Genomic DNA, 14,407 nt, shown 5'->3' on the forward strand with positions numbered 1-14,407 from the left:
GATAACAAGAAGAAATATTAGATATTAATGGAGGCTTTTTATTTGGATTAAGCAAATTTCTCTAGAATAAAACCACATTAACAGCTTAGAGCAACTTAGGTTTTGGGGTTTTTTTTACCTTTTTAACACAACTGAGACTTGCTAACCACACTTACCTGGAACAACACCGTTCGTGGCAATTGCACTCATTGATATGGTTGTCAACATAGTCTGGGGAAAACAGGGAAAAGGAAGCAATTGTGTCAACAACATTTTTTAAAACACAACTTATTTCTTGATAAAATAAAGCTGCCTCTGCATATACAATACAGCATTTCTATTTATTCTGCCTCTCACTATCTAAAAGAAAACAAGGGCAGCAGGAATTTAATCACTGAGCTGTTGAGACTTCTGTTTGAGAGATGGCCCCTGCTTTAATCAGGCCCAGCAGTGGGTGTCTGCAGACAAAGCAAGATAAGGGAATGCAGGTGCTCCTCCATCTGCAGAGCTGTGATTCCAACCAAGGCTGGTCCAGCAAAGCAGGCAGCCCACACCTGGGGCAGGCATGGAAAACAGCTATTTGCTGAACAAACACTATTTATAAGACTGTATTTACACTACAGTTAGCCAGTTTAGAAGTAACAGTAAAAAAAAAAAAAAAATCCTGCAGCTACAAACATGGCAAAGGTGCCTGGCTTAAATCTGACTTTTCTTCACACAAGCACCTACAATGCTGCCTCCCCAAGTTTCCCAGTAGTTTCACAGAGGTTTTGTCACATGCATTACTGTAGCTAAGTACTTACACAACAGCAGCAAAGCAATACAATCAGGAAGGACTGAAGAACTCCAGCCATTCCCACCATCCAAGTCAGCCGAAGGAAGAGAATGACCCCAAAGATATTCTGCATGCATGGCAGATACACCCCCATCAGGGTGCCCATGCTGGGTGACTGGAAAAAAAATTAAATTCATTAACTGAAATTATTCAAAGCACAGGTAACCAAAAAGGCCTTAAAGTTCATTTTTTTAGAAACCTGGGAAACCTAAGGTAGACACATTCAAACACCGTTGTGCTAGACCTCCACAAAATACAACATAACTCCAAAATCTTGAATTTCTGAACAAAATGCTGTCCCTGTCACATACTTAACGAATTAACCTCAATATTTAACACTGACTGGTAATAACAGGAGACACATTTATTTGGTTTTTTGTAAACCCATAGAATTTTCACTATGAAATATATCAAGTGCTGCAGACCCCAAGACAGATCCTTATGCTACTGTCCAGAGTTCACAAATTAGTTTCAAGGAAAACATACTTTTGTCATGTTACAACTAGAAAAGATTTGGAAGCAATCTGGAGACATGGATAATGTATTTTCTTCCATTTTATATATTTCATATAAAACTAATGGTTCTGCCCTTTCTTAAGTTGAATGTCAGCATCAGAATCTGAATTGCTTTTGTCAGTGACTGAGAAAACACAAGTTACATGACTTCACAGGAACTACAAATGACTGGCCTTCAACACAGCATCCTGCAGAAAAATCATCCAAAATAATGGCATCAAAATGACCCTGGTGAGGACTTTATTCCAAGGAATATAAAAATGTTTGTTGCATCGGTACACCTGGCACCAGCAGCATTTCAGAGTCCCAAATATCTGTGGTTTCCTGCCAAGATATTCCATTGCTTCTGCTTTTTAAAGGTTTCCTTTTGCACTTAAAATTAAACTGAATTCTAAAACACAGAGGGAATAGAGTGCCACTTCTAAAAGGCTCATCCTTTTTCACCCCTTCTATAAATAAACATGAATTCCAAAACACATTAGATACGCAACATTTAAAGAAGCCCTTGAACCATCATTCAAATGAGAAGGATATTAAAGGGAGATGACAAAACTTGTTCAAATTTGACTCCACACAGGATTAACTAGGTGCAAAAATAAATAGCACCTTTATAGACAAATGAAGTCATGAACCCAAAGCAACAGTATGTAAGAAAAGCAATAAAATGTGTGCCAAAAACTTTACATAAGGTAATTCAAGAGCGTATCTCATTACACAAGGCAAAACTCTTAAAGAATCACATGTTTAAGATCACCAGGTCAAAAGCAACCAAGGAATTTAGTGCTTCAACTTGCAATTACATGTTACAATGCAGAATTTCCTCATCTGCACTAGAAACCTGCCCTGCCAGACATGAAACAAAACCGTGCCCAGGAACATGATCTGAACTGTTCCTCATTACAAGTGCCAGGAGCTGCTGGCTGAATTGTTTGAAGTCAGCTATGAATTCCTTGACTAAAACTGAAACAGATCAACCAGACTTTTCTCATACACACCACAGCTCAGGTGAACCTCCTGAAGGAAAGTGGATGACAGAATGATGTGCTGAGAATGTGCAGGGGGGTTACCCTATGAGACCTGCAAGCACAGGGCCAGAGCTGTTCCTCAGCTGTTCCAGTGCCACAGTACCAAAACAAATTAATTCCCTAAACCATCACCTGCCATTTTATACAAATTACCATCCTAAATATCTAACCTGATCAGCTTTGCCAGGACTATGTGTGAGAACAAAATGAATTGTCTCATAGTAACAGAAATGACACTTTTTACATAAATGTCCTGATCAGGGCAAGGTAAGGATTTTTTACTGAGTTATTCCAGTGCTATAATTGAGGAGGATCTTCATGGAGTGTTATTTACAGTGTACTTGTTTCCTCAAGGAAGGGAAGGTGTAGATACTTATGATTCCAACACTTTCATCTAATTTCCACCGTGTCTTTAACCCCATGAATATAAACTCAGAAAGGACTAAACAGACATTGCCCAGCACAGGGGATTCCCACTGTCACATTAATGCACACTTTGCCTCTCAGGGACACATTCCAGATTGATGATGATAAAATTATCTGTCTATTCATACATCAGTCCCTCCCTCACAACATCTCTGAGCCCATCAAGTGAATTTATCAGATATGTGGCTATCTCAAGATAAAGGAGTCAAAGAGTTTGTCAAAACTGGCATCTGGGAAAAGAAGCCCATCCTGTTGCTCCTACACAGGAGACGTAAATGAGCGATGGTTTTTGTGTTTTCTATGTGACAGTCCTCCGCACACTAGGAAAGCAGCTGAGATTTCAGCCTGCCCTTACACACCTCCCAGCACCTGCTTCCTTTGCACAAGGATCCACTTCAGCTCAGCTCCTTCCCACCTTCTGCCCTATGTGGTCCCTGCAGCTTTGCTCCACTGTTCCATTATCGCCTCCCCCACCCTCCCAAATGGCCTCTCAAGCCTATCAAGTTACAAGCTCACTTTGACCACAGAGGAAGAGAAATTGTGCATTAGTTGTACACTTGAGACCACAGCAGAGCAGCCTAGGAAATGCCCAAGTGTCTGCTCAAGCAAGTATTACTGAGTGTATCTCAGGCCTAAGAGTTTAGTCTGGATTATCTTACCCTGTGGAAAAAAAAAACTACTCATAAGAAAGAATTATTTACAAATATTACTTGAAGCAGCTTGTTCACAGAACTATTTAACACCAGTAATCTGCAGTGACTTGAGCCTTTTTTTCATCACTAAGTGATACTAAACCAGTGCTGAAGTTTCAACAGAATGTGACCTTAAACAAGGGTTATGTTCAGCCTCAGCAGCAACCACATGAAAAAATGTAACACCCCATGCTGCAGAAAGGAAATTAAAGAAAGACAATTTGAAGATCACCATTTTAGAACAACCCAGAAGGGACAGAAAAATCTCGAAAACAGTCTCAATGATGTAGATGATGTTTCTGCTTACTCTCATCAGCTGCAGACACATAATTTATGTAAATATTGATCTGAGTCTGAAGGACACTATTTCCATTGTGCCAGTGTGATGGGTTATTAAAGCACTTGGCTGCAGGGCTGAGGGACATTGATCAGCAATGACAGCTCTCATGGTGCTCTCTAGCATGAGGACAGACAGCAGCACTGCCTTGAAATTAACTGCCTTGTTAAAGATACAGGAACAAAAACAGTTTGGCTAATTTTTCCATCATGAGAAGGGGATATTTCTATAGCACAAGTGCTTTATTGCAATACTGTGTTTAGAAAAGAAAAAGCAACCCAATTCCCACCTTATTACATTGGAGTTGTGTCAATTTTACCTGATGTGTGCCTAAGAGGGAATGCTACTACCAAAAGTATTTAGTGGGGTTGCTGAAACAAGATAAATGTTCATATCAAGTTGTCTTGCACTGAAATGAGTTTGAAAGGGTGTGATTTGGCAGGCAGGGCTGTGCTAGGTGCCAAAAGGTCCTCACTGAGAGACCTCTCTTACCTGCTCAGAGAATTACAGTCACTTACTGAAAGGATTGCTTTCCTCAGTTCATTTTTAAATATCAGATCTAGAGCCTGCTCACCTGCCTTGCTCCAGCTCTTGCCTATGAGATGCCAATCCCAGCAAGTGACAGGCAAGTCACTGTTTGTCACACCAGCTGGGCACACCCAGTGCAGCACCCACCAAGGGGGGGTTAACAGGGGTTTATCCACCTAAAACAGACCTGCTGGGGCTGGAATGGACTGCCTGACTTCTCATGCTCAAATGGGAAGGACAAGGTAACAGCAGAACAGTGATTTATACTTCAAAGATGACTAAAAGATGTAGAAGAATCCTGTTTGCACTGTTTCTGAATACCTTCAATCCATACCCTTGTCCAGTTACTGCTTTTAAATTTCCTGTGTTTAATGATTATAATTATTGGCCAAGGTTTTCGGCCGTCTTATATTCTGCATGATGGTTAAAATTTTATATTGCTCATGGCAAGAGAGAGAGAAGAAATTCAAGCTGCAGTTATGATATTGCAGCTGATGTAATTTATCCCAGAGACAGACATGCAGACAAAGGTTTGCCTAAGGAAACTGCAGTGTTTACACAGAAAACACTGAGATATTAATACAGCTTGTTACTGTCACTTTTGGAAAGGTCACCAAGCCCATCCCACAAAAACATCTGAGAAGTCTGTGAATACACGTTTCTGGGACATGGGAAAGCATAATTCAGGAAAACACAGTTATTAAACCTGAACTCCATTTTGCCATAGAAGCAAAGCTTTAATAAAGATAATAGTCCTTTTTAATGGCAGTAAACAGCTTGAAAACATGCAAGCATGAATCATACCCAAATGCAGAACTATTAACACCATACCATGCATGGTACTCTACCAGGGACTGAAAACAAGTTCTCAGTTTTCTGGTATTTGCCTCATTTTTACTCTGTGAAGTTTTACATACATTTGCTTTAACCAACTGTATACTGCAGTCCCATTGCCAAATTCTCCCAATACTTTTTCCATCAGGGAAGCAAGGGACTAGATTCCAGATTGCTCTGCAGCTTACCCTGGTATTCTGGTCAGGCAATTAATAAGCAAATAAAGAGCAAAAGTGATCACAACTTCCTCAAAATTTCAACAACTGTGTCTATTGTGTCCTTCACCATTCTACTTTTGTCAGGGAAATAATCAATCTGCTTCAGATACCAAGAGGATGAAAATTATTTTAGATTATGTAATAATACCATATTAGCAGCTGATGCCTGACATTATTCCCACCAAAAGCATGCTAAAACAGAGATGCAGCTGACATTCCTCATTAGTACTGTGAAGGTAAAAACTTTGGACAAGACTCAGCCATTAGTGTAATAGCAAGTACCACACAAAAGAAAATCATAATTAAAATGTTTAAATTGCTTTTTTAATGTCAGTTTATAGGACCAGAATGCAGCTACTTCACCCAGGCGACCTTAGATCAGTCCTGTCATGATGTAAAATTAACCACAATATTGCAACACTTTCAGTGGATGTGGCCTCAAATAAAATTGAATTTTAAGCTTCACGTTGACAAAACAATTTTGTTATCCCCAGTGTAAAACTGCAGAGTAAGGAGCTGGAGTGTGAGTAAGGGCGTTCAGCATGGGGTAAATGCTCACTCCTTGAGAGCACCATTGGTTTGCAACACTATCACTGCCATCTCTTTCTGAAACGACTCAAGCTTTGTAGGGCAGTGCCAGAAAACCTGCAGAATTCAAGCGCTATCTTAGCTTTTCTGGAAACCTTTCTTTTGACAAGACTTGTAAACAAACTGACAGGCCTGCAAGCCATAAAATGCAAGCACACCACTTGCAGGTGCAGCAGTAACCAAAGCACCTGCAGCTCTGCCAGAGGGGAGAGGAGCAGTTGAACACTGCCCTGCTGATAGAAATCAGCTACCAACAACCCAACCTCACCTGCTGCAGCCATTCCAGGGCCAACCATCTAAATGCAATGCTTTGGGGCAGAATTCAGCTGCCTAAGTGCCTGACTCCAGAATGACTCCTGAGCTGCCCCAGGGTGTCCAATCTGAGCTCCATCCTCTGCTCCAGACAGGTGTTGTCTCCTGCAAACCCTGTGCCATTGCCTTGCAGAGATGTGTCAGATACCACTGGGCAGCCAGAACAGCACCAGGAAAAAGCTGGGGGGTGGTTGAGTTTTCATTAGTGGCCCACTGAAAGCCTTCTTATCTAAAGGCACACCAAGCACAGGGAATTGCACTGCAGTGCAGTTTTACCCACCACATCTGCCCCAGCTCTCTCTTACAGCTGTATCCCTACAGCTTCTGTGTCATTTCTTTGCAACATTGTCATGGCTCCTGAGAGAGGTTAAGAACAAGCACAAGGGAGGCCAGTTCCCCAAAAATCCCACAGGGAATCATCCCAATCATCACTTTTGGCCATGGAGAGAATCTCTACTTACTTTTGATACTTTCTTCTTCGATCCATCAGTACTTTCTGCTTCTTCATGTTCCTTGACACCTTGAGTAAGATTTGTGTAGTTGACCAACTTGCCAAGCAGAGATGACACTTTTGGTCGTATATCAAGCTCCTCCTGTGGAAGAAGACAACAAGTCAGCTTCTGCAGTTCACAGCACTTCTGAAGAGTGGCTGGGATCACACCTTCCTGGGCATGCCTGAGGCTACCAGGGAACACACCAGAAAAATCATCCAGGAAATGACAGAGTATTTCACTGTGCCTCAACCACTGGTGAGAGGTTTTAATTTTCTGAAAGGAAAAGGCCAAAATGTCTGCACCATGTGAATCATTCTCCTCAGGTGCTGAAAAGCATAATTGCAGCAATGAAGAAGTGTGAGCCTTAGAGAAAATGAATGTGCAGCTTGCACGTACCTCTAATGTCAACTCACATCAACAGATATACTTTTAAAAAGGTCAAGCTGCCAAACAAATCAGAGATTTAGTGATTAAACTCTGCTTATTGTAGACAAGTATGCACTCTGATGATTTTATTACATTTTCAAAACTATATTATCTAATTCCTGTGGATCTAGACAAAATTCCCAAGAGACACATGTATGGAGGGCCTCCCACCTTTATACTCATCCCATCCAATTTTGTTTCTGGTTTGGGGCAGGGGGGAGGAAAAAGTCCCAGAACAAAATCATCCCCTTTCCTTTTCTCTTTAATTTTAAAATCTTGCATGTCTGATAGCACAATAAGGAATTGCATGGTAAAGAGAAACAACTTTCTACACAGGAAATAAAAACCAATTGAGAAAGATTTCACTGTCTGCAGCTTTATCATATCTTTGGGTATCACCTTGAACAGCTTCTGGTGGCATCAGTAGCATGATGTGCTTTGTACATGATGCAGAAATGGACCCCAAATGGGGTCACCTCTAAAGGGATGACATGAGCCAAGCACCCCTTTTCTTACTCCTTCCTGTGATCTGACCTGCAGTTGACATGTTTAAAAATCTGATCACAATTCCTTCCAGAAGGGGCTGAGACAAGATGCTCACGAGAGCAGCATGGCCTGTGGGATCCTGGTGGATCCTCCTTTCACTTAGTGCCACAGGAGAGCCTGCACACCTGGTGTGGTCCTGTGCTTATGGAAAAGGCCTCCAGCAGGAGAGCCTGCCCCTCCCTAATTCCAGATATTTACAGTTAAACAGAGTTTTGGCTCTGCCTCACAGATCCAGCTGTCCCCACTCCTGAGCTCTGTCACCACACAGGACCTCCCTGCCTGCTGGTGCCCCGACAACAGATGGACACCACAAAAAGGCAGGTGGGGGAGAAAGAGGTGCTCAATCCCTCCCATCATGGAAGATCACAAATCACATACAGAAGTACAAAAACCAGGTAGAAATTACCTCAAACAACGCCAGATTTCTGTCATAGTAATCACCTCCCTTGCCAGCTTCTGAACTGTTCAGGAAAGGACTGTTTTCTTTATGGTTGCCATGACCTGTGAAGAAAAAAAAAGCAAGTTTTGATAAGCAGAGAATGATGCTGTAACCTTGAAGAATCCGTAGGGAAAAACTCATTTGTTTAATTGAATTTGTTTCTTTTTAGTACCTCAAGTCATACAATGTTAACAATATCAAAGGTGTTACTCTCAAGGTAGAGTTTTTTCTATTTCTACTCCTCTGTTTCATTAAAATGGAATAAAAAGACACCTCAAAGTAAAATTTACAAGTGGGGTCACAGCTACAGTGCTATATGTGCCTGGTGTGTGCTCACTTCTGTAACTGTTTTTATACAGAACAGTGGCAAGCACTGGGACAGCTCCTGTGCATTAGAAATGGCTGCTAATGGTAACAGCAGCCTCTGAGCTGTGTGCCCAACCCAGTCAGATACATTTACTAAAACTGAACACTTCAAAGGCAGATTCTGTAATGATAATACAAAACAGCTCCCAAAGCACCTTTTTAGTTCTTAAATGCTGTTGGTTATGCACTGTGCCCACTAATCCCCAGACATTCAACACCCTCACTGTGTTCTGAACATTTAAGCTGCGCATTCTTCAGGCTCCTCTTATACTCCTGTACTAAAACCTGATTTAATATACACTAAAATCAGAGCATTCCCATATGCAATGAACAATGTTTTAAAAAGAAAATAACATGGAAGATGAGTAGAGTTTTCTGTAGCAAGTAGTAAAAAAAAAAAAAAAAAAAAAAAGGCAAAAAAAAAAACCCAACCAAGGGCACTACAGTTTAAAACCTGTGAGGGGGAAAAATTAAATTGATTTCCATCTTCAAAATAAGTTCTTGGACCTATGTCTCCCATTACCCTCTGCTCAGCAAACAAAAATTCTTCTCTTTTGTCTGTACCTCTTCACTCCCTGCTCTCCCAGCCAATACAAATGAATTATTTCCAAGAGCATCTCCTTAAGAAAGGATTAATCCAAGGAATACCTTTTTCTATTTACAACAGATGTAACCACTACAGAAATTAAAAATGAAAGAAAAAGACATTATTTTCTCAAATGAAAACACTACAAGTTAAATTACTTTACATTGAATACACCAAAAGTGAGAGATTAAATATCTGGATTTTTGGGTGCATCCTTTAAATGGTTACAGTAATCAATTCAACAAGGCTACACTAAATTATTGTAATACAATTCAAGTGAAAATCTCTCTGCATTTTGAAATTTGAATCAACTTACAAAATTAACCTAGCAGCAAAGAGGAGACTCCTCCCCTACACACAGTGATCAGCACAAACCACACTGTTACAAAAGTTATTGTTTTAAGCCAAGAAATTATGAGAACACTCAGTCCTATTCTTACTGAGGGGAAGGCATGCATGGAAAGCAGTAGAATTTTCTGGAAATTGCTGACAGGTGCTTTGAACAAAACTGTTGGAAAAACAATATTCACAAAGAACAGAGGGATTTTAAAGCTTCTGTAAGTAAATACTTAGCTGACCAAAAATATATTAAAAGAGCATCCTATTGTGCTTATGTGCCCAGTGCCCTTCTCACAGCTCTGACAACTGACCTCAAAATGTTCATGAGCTGCTGCCTTTACAAGGGGTCTCAGCTTATTTGCTGACCCCACCTACACATAAGAGATGCTCACTTTGTAGAAAATTGTAGAATTTTTTATATTACTACAAAAACATCAGTAAGCTTAACAACACAGCATCAAAATCAAACAGTTATCAACTTAAGCAAAGGTTAAAATCTGCAAAAACTACTTGCTTGCTGTATTTGTTATACCTGTAGTGGAATATACCAGATCAATTTTGCTGCAGTGTGCTGCAGTCCCCCCATCCTGTTGTGGTTAAAGTACATTTACAATTTTTGCTGAGGAAATGGAGTTATCTGCCATACACCTTTTACTCATTAAATTGACAGAAATGATGGTGCAAATTATGACATCAACAAAAATACTGCTGTCTGCTTGATTCTTCAAGACTCTGGTCTCTGCAGTATCTTCTCCATTACACTTATTAAACACAGCAAGGTCATGGCAACTTTGGTTTGTTTCCTCAATTCCTGTATTATAGTCCTATATTATATAGGAAATCCTATATACTGGTTCAGGTGACAATGTTTGAAATATCAGCCTGGTTTTTTTTATCACTGAGTGATTTTTAAAGCAATTCTTTGCTGCCTTAGTTTTCCTCCTTCCATTGGGAACCCTACCTTATCACTGTCTCAAGTCAGCATAATGGGTGTTCTTTTACTTATAACACTTAGAGAAACTCTCAACAATTTTATGTACAAAATCCTGCTGTTGCCAAGGTACATTCATACATTCAATCTCAGTTTTTCAAACAAGATTATAATTATTTTGCTCTTTCTCAATGCCCTTGTTACCATAATCCACATAACCTCTCCTTAGTTAAGAAAGATTACTTCATACCACTCCTTGAGCCTGACAAAGACCAGTGACTTAAAATGCATCTTCAACTTGATTATTATTTTTTAGATGCATCTTCATTTTACTACCAGTGTAGTTTTCACAATTGATCTGTTCAGAAGACCTCTCTCTCTCTATATATATATAAAGAGCTTCTATCTTCTCTCTCATTCTCCATTTATACACTCAATTATCACTCAGACCCTTCCCATTAGACTGTCCTTCCAAATGTGACCTCTTGGCATGCTGGCTTTATACACCATCCTGCACACAGGAAGCTCAAACTGAATAGAAAATTCAGTAGAACTAGTGACTGGAAATACAGTATTGATTTTGCAATTGCCAGGGCACATTTTCTTCCAGATGGTTCAGATAGAGATGTACTACAGGCTTTTTACCACATTCACAGCAGCAGCTCCATTGTCCTGAAATAACATACCTATGAATTACTGCAGACAACGCAAAAATTAAAGTGAACTTTCCCACTGATCTACTAAAGTGCCACCTTAAAGTCCCTCTCAAACACTGTACACTTTCCACAGAAGTGAAGGAGTGTAAGTTTATATGCAAGTTCTTTACAGTGAAATTCTAGTTCCACAAGGATGGAATAAGCAGAACTGGTGCTGCAGAGATGTGTGCTAATTCAAGACTACTACATTGCTAACTTCAATACAGCTAATTAAATGACAGCCAAAAATCACCTTCACCACAGCTGCATGTTCAATGCAATCCCTTCTTTACAGACATGTTCTAAATCAAAGCATTCCTCTCACTTTCTCTCTTCTCACATTGTGCTTCCATTTCAGGAGTAAAACCTCCAGCAAACGACCATTTCCTCAACATCAATCACAACTGTACTTTGACAAAACACACCAGGGACTGCAGCACAGTGCAGAAAAAACTTTCTCCAGTACATTCCCTGTGCTAGTGAGCAAGAGCAGCAGCTTCAGAGAGACCTACTTGTGACTGGAAATATAGCATTGGTTTCATTCCCTGTGCCAGTGAGCAAGAGCAGCAGCTTCAGAGAGACCTACTTGTGACTGGAAATATAGCATTGGTTTCATTCCCTGTGCCAGTGAGCAAGAGCAGCAGCTTCAGAGAGACTTACTTGCACGAGACGGGCGCGTTATCTCCATCAGCTTGGGGAGGGAGCGGATGTGGCCTCGGAAAGCCACCCTGGGGAATTCCTGCCCCAGCTGCACCCGGGGACACTTCACATCCTGAGGCACCAAGTCTCCTGGGCAAGCACCATCCTGTGACATGGGCACAGTGCTCCACATCCTTAGTTATCAAGCCTTTGGTCCTGGCCAGTAGCTATGGTGTTAGTTTTTTCATCATGCAAGATTGATTTGCAAGGGACATTGCTCAAAGAGAGAGCTAAATATTCTGCAACAGAGAATAATTTATTGGCCTTAGTCCCTAATTAATCTCAAATTTTGAGGTATTCAAACTGTATTCCAAGTAGGTTAATGTTTCCTCTTCACTTGTTTCATTGCTTCTCGGTCTTCATTATCTTTCAATAATTAAGGCATTTTATTTCTGAATCCTACCAGTTCTCTTCCAAACCAGATAATTCTATTTGCAAACACCACATCAACTATACAGTTATCTAAACATCTCCAGCAGAGTTCCCTGAACATTCTACTCCCCTACTCAGATATGGGCACAGGTCTAGAGAACAAGCTCCTCATCCTGTGGATCACTTTGTTAGCGTTCAAAAACACATAATCACGGGGGATTACATGCAGTGCTTTTTATTAAGAGCTCTGGGAATCGGGGTATATTCAACCCAAATCTGACTCCGACCATACATCTGAAATGATCATGTTTTATACTGTATCATTACATAACTTTCATGTTAATTATTAAACTTATATTGTTCTATTGTATACATAAATTTAGCCCCTCTCTGAATTTCCAACATAGTTTCTCACTATTCTTCTTATGGTTATATAATAATTACATTTAATTACTAAACAATCATCACATCTAACAATTATATAATTTATCATACTGCTTACACAGGTGCAGTTGATCTGGGAAAGCACAAAGCTTAACATTTTAGATTCTATCTTTAACTTTTTCCAGGGTTCTACTATCAACTTGAGTTCCTTAAAACATCAGCGATGATCCATGGAACAAAACCTAAAACCCTCAAGTGTGCACGCTCCCACACACAAACACACACGCTCAGGAAACAGAATAAAAGCAATAAATGGATGTCCAAACTTCTGCGTCACAGCCAAGCAAAAACACTGTGACTAAACTGTAGCAGATATTCTACTGACTGGTTTTACTTTGTTCTCCTCCAAAAGGTTAATGTTGTCTTTACTAAAAAAAAATTCAAAAGTATTAAGAACATGGAGGACACTATTCATGCTACTGCTTTCCTTCTGGAAGAGGATTAGGCCAGACACAGTTTCACTGCTTGAGCATGCTGAATGCAAGCCTTTTGTGCAAGCCATTGTGTTTTCTTAAGTAACCGAGGGATGAAATCCAGAATTTAGAGAGAATGACAAACAAAAGACATACATGAAAGTAACTAAAAGATTAGTGAGGACAAATGAAAACTGAACAATTAGGCACAGTGATACATACTTTACACAATATTATAAAGAAAAGACCGGGAAGCTTCACAATGATAAGGACTGCTCTGCCAGACTAAAATAATCATTCAGAAAGTAGCAAGAGCAGTTGCATGACTTGACCTGTCAAGGTTTTTTTCCTCTACTGCCAGTTTCCAAACTCCCTTACAAAAACCACCACTCCCCTACCTCATCACATTTAGATAAAGAAGCAGAAATTAGTAAATCTTTAAAAAACTACAGATTGTTCCATCAGGACATGACTAACCCAGAGATGCTCACCTACTCATGGAAACTTCATCTACCTGGCAAGTTAAGACGTGCTGAAGGCACAGATGGACAGAGCCTGCCCAGCTTTAGTCTGACCCACACAGACAACAAAGTGAACACAGCAATGCCAATCAAGCTACAGCAAGGTTAAAACATCAAAGAAAAAGCAAATTCTGAAGAGGGCTGAACTTTGATAAGAAACTTCTGCCACTTTGCTTCTCCAGGCACATCAGAGCTGAGCTGATGGCAGCAGGCAGAGGCACACACAGCCTGCTCCCAGCAGCTCAGGAGGAACAGAGCCCCCAACACAGCCCAGAGGCAGGAGAGCTGCACAGAGCTCCAGACACTGCTGGGACAGGTGAGGGTGGCATGCAGGGCTGCCACAACCCTCCCTGCCTCAAGTACCAAATCCTAAGTGAGGGACTAAATTTCTTCCGATAATTTCAGTGAGAATCAGAGTTCAAGTCAGAGCTGGAACTGAAATGCTCAGCTTGACCAAGAAACAAGTTGGTTTATTTACCCCCTTATAACCAACAAACAGCAGGTATTTCCTAGAAAACCAGCTCAAAGGACAGCCCAACACTCCTGCCCTCAATGTAATTTAATTTCTGGAGCAGTGTAGAGTTAGTATCTCACTTGTAATTGTACTATACATGTACAGGCTCTTTTGTGTCCACCACAGCAACAAACACTGTGATGAAATACCCTGTCTAGCAGCTAACACCACATTTTGCAGTTATTCAGACACTATTTCACAAATATTACTGGCCACAAAACCTGTGATAGTTAAGGGCACAAACTGAGCCATTTTCATGCACAGGGAACACCACTTGATCTGACTTTTTTTTTTAATTAGAACAAAAAATATTCATACTTCTAATATTTCAT

The 14,407-nt window shown here is 40.4% G+C and overlaps 1 protein-coding gene across 2 annotated transcripts in view; it reads right to left on the reverse strand.

Annotated features, from left to right (window-relative positions):
- The window catches only part of SLC12A4 (solute carrier family 12 member 4), a 47,572-nt gene that overhangs the window by 18,692 nt on the left and 14,473 nt on the right, over window positions 1-14,407 (reverse strand). Inside the window, exons 1-5 of one of the 2 annotated variants that reach the window (XM_058813804.1) lie at window positions 11,773-12,383; window positions 8,163-8,257; window positions 6,752-6,883; window positions 783-929; window positions 156-210 (exon numbers count right to left, since the gene is read on the reverse strand). In XM_058813804.1, coding sequence (XP_058669787.1) covers window positions 156-210; window positions 783-929; window positions 6,752-6,883; window positions 8,163-8,257; window positions 11,773-11,944 — 601 coding nt within the window. In that variant the 5' untranslated portion in view covers window positions 11,945-12,383. Of the gene's footprint in view, window positions 1-155; window positions 211-782; window positions 930-6,751; window positions 6,884-8,162; window positions 8,258-11,772; window positions 12,384-14,407 lie in introns of those variants that run through there. The other variant, XM_058813803.1, reaches the window with a different exon arrangement.

The sequence above is a fragment of the Ammospiza caudacuta genome, chromosome 13, assembly GCF_027887145.1.
Source record: "Ammospiza caudacuta isolate bAmmCau1 chromosome 13, bAmmCau1.pri, whole genome shotgun sequence".
Lineage (NCBI taxonomy): Eukaryota > Metazoa > Chordata > Aves > Passeriformes > Passerellidae > Ammospiza > Ammospiza caudacuta.